At 45.0% G+C, this 10,744-nt stretch overlaps 1 protein-coding gene across 5 annotated transcripts; it reads left to right on the top strand.

Moving 5' to 3' along the window:
- Positions 1-1,453: 1,453 nt before the first annotated feature.
- Positions 1,454-10,684, top strand: DNAJC28 (DnaJ heat shock protein family (Hsp40) member C28). 5 transcript variants are annotated; one of them, XR_010132388.1, is made up of 4 exons: positions 1,454-1,600; positions 9,357-9,462; positions 10,149-10,244; positions 10,620-10,684. XR_010132388.1 is itself a non-coding variant. In XM_055373914.2 (2 exons), the coding sequence occupies exon 2, from the start codon at positions 3,799-3,801 to the stop codon at positions 4,954-4,956; it is 1,158 nt and encodes a 385-aa protein (XP_055229889.1). In that variant the 5' UTR covers positions 1,454-1,577; positions 3,768-3,798; the 3' UTR covers positions 4,957-7,104. The 5 variants fall into 5 exon arrangements, 3 of the variants coding, with proteins under 3 accessions (XP_055229889.1, XP_018873197.1, XP_004065451.2); XR_010132389.1 differs by lacking the exon at positions 10,149-10,244; XM_055373914.2 differs by lacking the exons at positions 9,357-9,462; positions 10,149-10,244; positions 10,620-10,684 and adding an exon at positions 3,768-7,104 and having other exon boundaries at positions 1,454-1,577.
- The last annotated feature ends 60 nt before the right edge of the window (positions 10,685-10,744 follow it).

Below are 10,744 nucleotides of genomic sequence, written 5' to 3'. Positions count from 1 at the left end.
GGGTTCACGCCATTCTCCTGCCTCAGCCTCCCGAGCAGGTGGGACTACAGGCGCCTGCCACCACACCTGGCTAATTTTTTGTATTTTTAGTAGAGACGGGGTTTCACCGTGTTAGCCAGGATGGTCTCGATCTCCTGACCTCGTGATCCGCCCGCCTCGGCCTCCCAAAGTGCTGGGATTACAGGCGTGAGCCACCGCGCCCGGTCAGAAATCCTATTTTCTTTCACATGAGTTATTTCGTTGATTGTTTGCTTATAACTAAAGCCCTCAGAATCAGAGTTTATACTGTATCTTTTTCTGTGTTCCTACATAGATGGCAATAAATGATTCTAATGTTTATGATGTAGAAGCTGAGGAGGCTAATACCTATTTCTGGCTCCTTTTAGGAGACACAGTCATAACAAAAAATATTGCTTAATGTGCGAGGCACAGTGCCAAGTGGTTTACATACATTGTGTAATTCTCCCCCTAAAAAAGTCAATGAAGTTGATACAATTATTATTTCATTATATGTAAAATAGGGAAAATAACAGCATTTATCTCAGAGGGCTGTTGTAAAGATTAAATGAATGTCTGTCATCCCAACACTTTGAAAGGCCGAGGCAGGCAGATCACCTTAGCTCAGGAGTTCCAGACCAGCCTGGCCAACATGGTGAAACCTGGTCTCCACTAAAAATGCAAAAAAATTAGCTGGGCATGGTGGTGCGCGCCTGTAATTCCAGCTACTCGGGAGGCTGAGGCAGGAGAATCTCTTAAACCCGGGAGGTGGAGGTCGCAGCGAGCCGAGATCGTGCCACCACACTCCAGCCTGGGCGACAGAGCGAGACTCTGTCTCAAAAAAAAAAAAAAAAAAAAAAAAAAGTAAATGAGAATATACATAAAGCACTTAGCACAATGGCATACTATTTACTATAGTTTACTATTTATTGCAACTCTCATTTTGCAGGTATCTTGCCTGAGGTGCAAGCAGAAGAAACAGGATTTTCAACCCAGATCTGAAAACTCTCAAGCCTCTGCCTTTTTCTTTTTATCCTTTTTATTTTTCCTTGTTAAAAAACTTGCTTCCTGTACAGAGAGGGGAAATGTTCAGTCCCCACGTCAGTGGTTGAACTCCAAGCCAGAAGATCCCTATTTTGATTCTGTCCTCTGGCCTGTCGCCAGCCCCTCAACAGTACTTGAATTAATAAAAGGGCAGGTTTTAAGCCTCATGTATCTGCGCAGGTGGCTCCTTCTGTGACCCCGAATAAACCTGTTCAGGTCCCGTTCCGGGGAAACAGCCTTGCCTTCCCCTGCCCCGAGAAAGTTACCCTCGCCCTCCGAGACACAACTCCCCACGCCGCCAACTCGGTCTTTACATCATTTTCGACGCCCCCTAAGTCCCTCCCGAGAGGCGCAGGCGCACATCGCCCCTTCTAGCGAACTACATCTCCCACAATCCCAATCGGCCGGACCACCTCCGCTCGGGGCGGGGACGGAGGCAGAGTTGGTGGTCCCCGGTCGGGAAGAAGGCTCCCGAGGTGCCCTGCCTGGGTCCTCCGGGGTAAAGTTCGTTTGACGGAAGATTGTTCGTTTCCCTGGTAAGGTCACCTGTCCCAATCAGGTACGATTCTGCCTTCCGTACCCCCCGAGCCCCTCAGTGTAAAGTGGCAAATGGTCTAGCCCGGCGGAGGCACCAGGTGGAGGCGGTGGCAGGGACACCCGCAGTGAAGGGCGGACCGTGCACGCATGCGCAGAGGCGCGGCAGGGGGGGCGGGAGCCGCGGAACCCCTACCCCAGGTCTGCGCAGGTGAGGAGGGGGCGGGGCAGGACCGACCTCCCTTGCCGTGATAACCACCTTCGCAGCCGGCTCCCAGACCGTTGGCACCGATTGCCTAGAAAATAGGGGGTCTCAGGAGCTCCGTTTTAGCGTTTATATATCCCAATTCCAATTAAGCCACTTCCAGTATTTTTTGGCCATTGTCAGTGTACAAGTCTTCCTCCTCTTCGAGACCATGTTACTGCAATAGCAGCAAACGTGTTGGGAGGCCTCACAATTCATCGTGGTTTTTCTGGCCTCTGGCAGATAGCTCCTTCCTAGCGAGCTGTGGAGCTTAAAGTCTTTTGGACACTTGATTCTATTCAATCCAGTATCAGACCAGGTACGTACCTTGTCCATAAGTCGTCTTATGAGAAGACTCCTTGAGATGATGCAGACTCTCGTGCAGTTTATAATCGGCTGGAGGTAGAGACAGTTAAGCAAGCCTCCTTTTTTACTGTGCCCACCCCTAACCATTTTGCTTACACCTTGTTATGGGACTTGGTTAAATTGCTTAACCTTCCGGACCTACGTTTCCTCATTAAATGAGAAGATTGGATTAGATGATCTCTAAGAACTTTCCACTTGTAAAATATACGGTTAGTTAGTGAGGGGTAGAATCCAGATTCTATCTATCTATATTTTTTTGAGACAGAGTCTCACTCTGTTGCCCAGGCTGGAGTGCAGTGGCACGATCTCGGTTCACTGCAACCTCCACCTCCCGGGTTCAAGCGATTCTCTTGCCTCAGCCTCCCGAGTAGCTGGGACTGCAAGCGCCCAGTTAATTTTTGTATTTTTAGTAGAAACAGGGTTTTGCCATGTTAGCCAGGCTGATCTCGAACTCTTGATCTCAGGTGATCCACCCACCTCGGCCTCCTAAAGTACTGGGATTACAGGCGTGTGCCACTGTGCCTGGCCCCACAATATGTTAACACTAAACTTCATCAGCTTCCACTTTTCTGCCCACATCAGTGAAATATAGCTATAAGAATGCAGCTGGTGGGGCTGGGCGCAGTGGCTCACACCTGTAATCCCAGCACTTTGGGAGGTCGAGGTGGGCAGATTACGGGGTCAGGAGATCGAGACCATCCTGGCTAACACGGTGAAACGCCGTCTCTACTAAAAATACAAAAATTAGCCAGGAGTGGTGTCGTGCACCTGTAATCCCAGCTACTTGGGAGGCTGAGGCAGGAGAATCGCTTGAACCCGGGAGGCAGAGGTTGCAGTGAGCCGAGATCATGCCATTGCACTCCAGCCTGGGTGAGACTCTGTCTCAAAAAAAAAAAGAAAAGAAAAAAGAATGTGGCTGGGCACAGTGGCTCACCCCTATAATCCCAGCACTTTGGGAGGCAGAAACTGGCAGATCGTTTGAGCTCAGGAGTTGGAGACCAGGGTGGGCAACATGACGAAACCCCATCCCTACAAAAATACAGAAATTAGCCAGGTGTGGTGGTGCACGCCTGTAGTCCTAGCAACATGAGAGGCAGAGGTGGGAGGATCACTTCAGCCCAGGAGGTTGATGCTGCAGTGAGCCACGATTGTGCCACTGCACTCCAGCATGGGCAACAGAGCAAGACCCTGTCTCAGAAAAAAAAAAAAAAAAAAAAAAAGGCTGAGCGCAGTGGCTCATGCCTGTAATCCCAGCACTTTGGGAGGCCGAGGCAGGCAGATAACCATGTCAGGATATCCAGACCAGCCTGGCCGATATGGTGAAACCCCTTCTCTACTAAAAATACAAAAAAATTAGCTAGGCGTGGCTCTGGAGGTGGAGGCACCACCGCACTCCAGCCTGGGTGACAGAGCGAGACTCTGTCTCAAAAAAAAAAAAAGGAAAAAGTTGACAGCAGCATTCAAAAGAACTGCCCCTTGTTGTACTTGTAAATTCATGCTGTATCTTTTACCTTATTGCTGAAAATAAGAAATTAACTGATAATACAACTTTGTTCAACCTATATTTGTTGTCGTTTCATAGGTCATTGCTAGGAAGAACTCTGGGTACAATAATGAATACAGTGTATGTGATGATGGCTCAGATCTTAAGATCTCACCTGATAAAGGCTACAGTGATTCCTAATCAAGTGAAAATGCTTCCATATTTTGGTATCATTAGAAATAGAATGATGTCAACCCATAAATCCAGAAAGAAGATCAGAGAATATTATAGGCTGCTGAACGTGGAGGAAGGATGCTCTGCAGATGAAGTCAGGGAATCTTTTCATAAGCTTGCCAAGCAATATCATCCTGACAGTGGCTCTAATACTGCTGATTCTGCAACATTTATAAGGATTGAAAAAGCTTATAGAAAGGTGCTGTCCCATGTGATAGAACAAACAAATGCCAGTCAGAGTAAAGGTGAAGAAGAAGAAGATGTAGAAAAATTCAAATATAAAACACCCCAACACCGGCATTATTTAAGTTTTGAAGGTATTGGTTTTGGGACTCCAACTCAACGAGAGAAACAATATAGGCAATTTAGGGCAGACCGTGCTGCTGAACAAGTGATGGAATATCAAAAGCAGAAACTACAAAGCCAGTATTTTCCTGATAGTGTAATTGTTAAAAATATAAGACAGAGCAAACAGCAAAAGATAACGCAAGCTATAGAACGTTTAGTGGAGGACCTCATTCAAGAATCCATGGCAAAAGGAGACTTTGACAATCTCAGTGGGAAAGGAAAACCTCTGAAAAAGTTTTCTGACTGTTCTTACATTGATCCCATGACTCACAACCTGAACCGAATACTGATCGATAATGGATACCAACCAGAATGGATCCTTATGCAAAAGGAAATAAGCGATACTATTGAGCAACTCAGAGAGGCAATTTTAGTGTCTAGGAAAAAACTTGGGAATCCAATGACACCAACTGAACAAAAACACTGGAACCATGTTTGTGAGCAGTTTCAAGAAAACATCAGAAAATTAAACAAGCGAATTAATGATTTTAATTTAATTGTTCCCATCCTGACCAGGCAAAAAGTCCATTTTGATGCTCAGAAAGAAATTGTCAGAGCCCAGAAAATATACGAGACCCTTATAAAAACAAAAGAAGTCACAGATAGAAACCCAAATAACCTTGATCAAGGAGAAGGAGAGAAAACACCTGAAATCAAGAAAGGTTTTTTAAATTGGATGAATCTGTGGAAATTTATTAAAATATGATCATTTTGATGTTTACTATCATAAATCATTCTTAGTTCCACTGACACTTAACATGGAAAATGAGATTTATTGCTATAATACAAGAATTTAAGAACTGTGCCATTGTACTTATCACAAAACTAATCACATAGCCAATGATGTGTGAGTGAGAAACCTATCAGGTTTGTCTTGAGGATATAGCAAGAAAAGAAAATAACTGAAACTCCTTTTTTTTTTGAGACGGCGTCTCGCTCTGTCACCCAGGTTGGAGTGCAATGGCACAATCTAGGCTCACTGCAACCTCTGCTTCCCAGGTTCAAGTGATTCTCCTGCCTCAGACTCCCGAATAGCTGGGATTACAGGCACACACCACCACACCCGGCTATTTTTGTATTTTTTGTTCTTTGTTTTTTGAGACAGAGTCTCACTCTGTCGCCTAGGCTGGAGTGCAGTGGTGCGATCTCGGCTCACTGCAAACTCCACCTCCTGGGTTCATGCCATTCTCCAGCCTCAGCCTCCCAAGTAGCTGGGACTACAGGCGCCAGCCACCACGCCCGGCTAATTTTTTGTATTTTTAGTAGAGACGGGGTTTCACTGTGTTAGCCAGGATGGTCTTGATCTCCTGACCTCGTGATCCGCCCACCTCGGCCTCCCAAAGTGCTGGGATTACAGGTGTGAGCCACCGCGCCTGGCCTATTTTTGTATTTTTGGTAGAGGCGGGGTTTCACCATGTTGGCCAGGATGGTCTCAAACCCCTGACCTCATGATCCACCTGCCTTGGCCTCCCAAAGTGCTGGGATTACAGGCTTGAGCCACCACGCCCGGCCTAATTTTTATATTTTTAATAGAGATGGGGTTTCACCATGTTGGCCAGGATGGTCTCGATCTCTTGACCTCATGATCCGCCTCCCTTGGCCTCCCAAAGTGCTGGGATTACAGGCGTGAGCCACCATGCCTGGCCAAAAGTAACTGAAACTTCTAAAGAAAATAATTTAGTTCATTCTAGTGTTAAAATGTTGGTCATCCAGTGAAATGAGCTAGGATCAGTTTTCTGACTTAGGAATCATACATGAATTCCAAAAGTTTTAGTGCAGTTTTGAGCTGTAATAACTAACTTAAAAGCAGTGACTGTTGCCATTTTCAAACATAGGTACTTAAACAACAACAGGGAAACCGGAAAATCTGTTATCAAAAGTCACAAAACTGAAGTGTTATGAAATTTAACCAATTAAACCTCCAGATGACTTTTTTTTTAAACGAGCTTGCTGGATTTATATTCCTGAACTTATTAAGGCTCAAAACCGTTCCAAGACTTTTGGGACACCCTCCATATGGGTGGAAATATTAAGATCAGGAAATTAGCCTACTGGAATTACTGTACTTTTCTTTTTATGAGGGCCTTCTCTGTGGGTACTGAATGAAAAACACACCAAACATCCAGATTCTACTTTTTCCTGTCTAACTTGATGGTTTATTGGCTGCAGAAATCAGTGAAGCTAGTTGATTTAGCAATTCTAGAAATAAACTCCAGTGTCCGCTTTTTTTTTTTTTTTTTTGAGATGGAGTTTCACTCTTGTTGCCCAGGCTGGAGTGCAATGGTGCAATCTTGGCTCACTGCAACCTCCGCCTCCCAGGTTCAAGTGATTCTCCTACCTCGGCCTCCCAACTAGCTGGGATTAGAGGTGCCCGTCACCACGCCCAGCTAATTTTTATTTTTTTTAGTACAGATGGGGTTTCACCATTTTGGCCAGGCTGGTCTCGAACTCCTGACTTCAGGTGATCCACCTGCCTTAACCTCCCAAAGTGCTGGGATTACAGGCGCGAGCCACCGTGCCTGGTCCAGTGGCCACTTTGTTTTTTTGAAATGGAGTTTTGCTGTTGTTGCCCAGGCTGGAGTGCAGTGTTTCCTTCTTTAATCCAGAGTGCTGTGTTACAGAAGTGGTTCAGAAGTGAGGGACTCACCACCTGCATTTTGGAAGAAACTGTTATTTTGTAAAATGTGTGATAGTTAAAACAACAAACAAAACTACACCTTCAAAAAGAAATTTTTGGCCTTTAGCTTAGATGCTGCAGCATTAATTGGCATAATATGTGATTATAATTTATTGAATGATTTGTCATTTGGCTTCTACAATGATAGTATCACTGTAAATAAAATTGTGAACAGTATGGAATGTTGCTTAATAAGAGCTATAGTTCCAAAAACATTTTAGAAGACAGTAATTTTGTGACTCTTGTTAAAAGTGGGAATTAGAGGCCGGGCGCGGTGGCTCATGCCTGTAATCCCAGCACTTGGGGAGGCCCAGGCGGGTGGATCATGAGGTCAGGAGATTGAGACCATCCTGGCTAACACGGTGAAACCCCGTCTCTACTAAAAATACAAAAAAATTTAGCTGAGCATGGGGGCGTGCGCCTGTAGTCCCAGCTGCTGGGGAGGCTGAGGCAGCAGAATGGCATGAACCCAGGAGGTGGAGCTTGCAGTGAGCCGAGATCGCGCCACTGCACTCCAGCCTGGGTGACAGAGCAAGACTCCGTCTTAAAAAAAAAAAAAAGTGGGAATTAGATGTAAGAGGCTTAACTGCATTACAGCAACATAGATGAACAAAACCATTTTCCATATTGGTCAATGAGAAGGTAAGGTTACCAGAAAATGTCAGTAAATTTTTAATTTCAGCACAGTACACTTTATGTTTGTAAATGTTGTCTATGTTAATAAAGTTACTATAATGATTAGTCAATGTCCCTTTGTTATAATGGTAATAATATTTTGGGCTAGGCACCTAATTTTTTTTTTTTTTTTTGTAATGGAGTTTTGCTCTTGTTGCCCAGGCTGGAGTGCAATGGCGCAATCTCAGCTCACTGCAACCTTTGCCTAGTGGGTTCAAGAGATTCTCCTGCCCCAGCCTCCCAAGTAGCTGGGATTACAGGCATGCGCCACCACGTCCGGCTAATTTTGTATTTTTAGTAGAGACAGGGTTTCTCCATGTTGGTCAGGCTCGTCTCAAACTCCTGACCTCAGGTGATCCACCCGCCTCAGCCTCCCAAAGTGCTGGGATTACAGGCATGAGCCACCGCGCCCAGCCCTAAATGCATTTTTTTAAAAAATCTTTTTGATTGGCCAGGCACAGTGGTTCATGCCTGTAATCCCAACATTTTGAGAGACCAAGGCAGGAGGATTGCTTGAGCCCAGAAGTTTGAGACCAGCCAGGGAAACATGGTGAAACTCTGACTCTACCAAAAAAAAAAAAAAAAAAAAAAAAAAAACCAGGTGTGGTAGCACATTCCTGTAGTCCCAGCTACTTGGGAGCCTGAGGTGGGAGGATCGCTTGAGCCCAGGAGGTCAAGGCTGCAGTGAGCCATGATCACACCACTGCACTCCAGCCTGGGCAAGAGTAAGACCCTCTCTCAAAAAAAATGAAAAACAAATCTTCCAGGCTGGAGTGCAGTGGCACGATCTTGGCTCACTGTAACCTCTGTACCCTGGGTTCAAGCGATTCTCCTGCCTCAGCTTCCTGAGTAGCTGGGACTACAACCACCTGCCACCACACCTGGCTAATTTTTGTATTTTTAGTAGAGAGAATTTCACCATGTTGGCCAGGCTGGTCTCGAACTCCTGACGTCGTGGTCCGCCCTCCTCGTCCTCCCAAAGTGTTGGGATTACAGGGGTGAGCCACCACGCCCAGCTCAGGTAATGTTTTTATAGCAGTGTGAAAATGGACTAATATAGTACCCCAGCATAAGAGTTTTGAGGAGACATAATCATTCAGACCATAACACCCATGATAACTCTGATCCTCCAGTTCCATGAGCCACAGAATCCTACTCATTATTTAAGCCAGTTTGAGATGTTCTTTTCTGTTACTTATAACTGAAAGAGACCAACTGACAAATGTATACACTGTCTTCAGAGTCTAGATGTGGAAAGAAGTATTTCCTCTTCTGCTGGAGTCAAATTATCTTCCAGGCGTTTTTTGTTTCCATCTAAAGATCAGTCTTTTCTCCTAAATGACTGACACTGCATAGCCATCCTTTCAGGAGAGAGTCCATTTCAGACCCACAGGAAGTATGACCTTAGTCTCAAGACACCTTTATCAAAATACAACAGTTCTAATAGCTGCCTAAGACTTATTCAGATGAAATCTTTTTGTTATACAACCACATAAGCATATGGAGAAAGAGAGAGAATATTTTGGGAAGTACCTGTTTATGCAACATGTATTAGCCTTTCAGATAGTTCCTGTGGTACACATTTGGCTTGTACACTCAAAAGATGGACGTGAATACCACTCTATCAGAGTAAGTTCATGACGCAGCCCTGAGAGAGAATAAACTAGAACCCATGGGGCGTAGCGTGAAGGACAGCCTGGATTGTTCCTTTCTCTTAATAGGCTTGTACCAACTGGACTGCATTTTCTGTCTAGTTTTAGGTGAAGCAGATCTTTCAGAACCTGTCCTGGCCCAAACCTGAAAATGGTCCTGAAGTCACAATGTCTCCAGAATCTAGGAGCGCCTCTCTGAAGTGCTTGGGTAACAGGAATTTAACAAAACATATGCTTCAGTAGCTACATGGTAGAATACCAATTGAATTAGAAAATGTGTGGTTTTTTTTTTTTTTTTTTTTTTTTTTTGAGACTTAGTCTCACTCTGTCGCCCAGGCTGGAGTGCAGTGGTGCAATCTCGGCTCACTGCAAGCTCTGACTCCCAGATTCAAGCGATTCTCCTGCCTCAGCCTCTTGAGTAGCTGCGATTACAGGTGAGCGCCACCATGCCTGGCTAATTTTTGTATTTTTAGTAGAGACGGGGTTTCACCATGTTGGCCAGGCTGGTCTCGAATGCCTGACCTTATGGTCTGCCCGCCTCGGCTTCCCAAAGTGCTGGGATTACAGGCTTGAGCCACCGCACCCAGCCATGTGTGGTTTTTTTTTTTTTTTAAAGGATGATTTACAATTCTACTAAATACTTAAATCAGTACATTTGGAATTGACAGCGAAATGTTGACATCAGCAACTTAATCCCCATATCTTTCAAAAGCCTTTTTTTTTTTTTTGAGACGGAGTCTTGTTCTGTCGCCCAGGCTGGAGTGCAGTGGCGTGATCTTGGCTCACTGCAACCTCTGCCTCTCAGATTCAAGTGATTCTCCTGCCTCAGCCTCCTGAGTAGTTGGGATTACAGGCATGTATCACCACGCCCAGCTAATTGTTTTTTCTTTTTAGTTGAGACGGAATTTTACCATGTTGACCAGGCTGATCTGGAACTCCTGACCTCAGGTGATCCAACCGCCTCTGGTTCCGAAAGTGCTGGGATTACAGGTGTGAGGCACTGTGCTTGGCCAAATGCCCATATTTTTGAAAGCATAACTAAATACATGTTTGACTCTTTGTGGAATAGAGGTTTATAGACTGAGAGACGCAAATTGTGCTATGGTTTGAATGTGTCCCCAAAAAGTTCATGTGTTTGAAACTTAATTACTGTTGTAATCGTGTTGAGAGGTAGAACCTTGAAGATGTGATTGGGTCATGAGGGCTCCACCCTCATGAATGGATTAATGCTGTTATTGTGGGAGCGGGTTAGTTATCTTGGGATTGGGCTCTTGGTAAAAGGATAGCGTCAGCCTGATTTTCTCCTTCTGTCTTGTATGCTCGTTGGCCCCTGTCTGTCTTGTTTTCTACCATGGGATGACACAGCATGAAAATCCTTACAAGATGCCAGCACCATGCTCTTGGAGTTCCCGACTTCCAGAACTGTGGACCAAATAAAACACTATTGTTTATAAATTGCCTGTTCTGTGTTATTCTGTTATAGCAGTAGA

The sequence above is a fragment of the Gorilla gorilla genome, chromosome 22 (assembly GCF_029281585.2).
Source record: "Gorilla gorilla gorilla isolate KB3781 chromosome 22, NHGRI_mGorGor1-v2.1_pri, whole genome shotgun sequence".
Taxonomy (NCBI): Eukaryota; Metazoa; Chordata; class Mammalia; order Primates; family Hominidae; genus Gorilla; species Gorilla gorilla.
The sequence above is the reverse complement of the archived record's forward strand: the minus strand, read 5'-3'. Positions and strand labels throughout refer to the sequence as shown.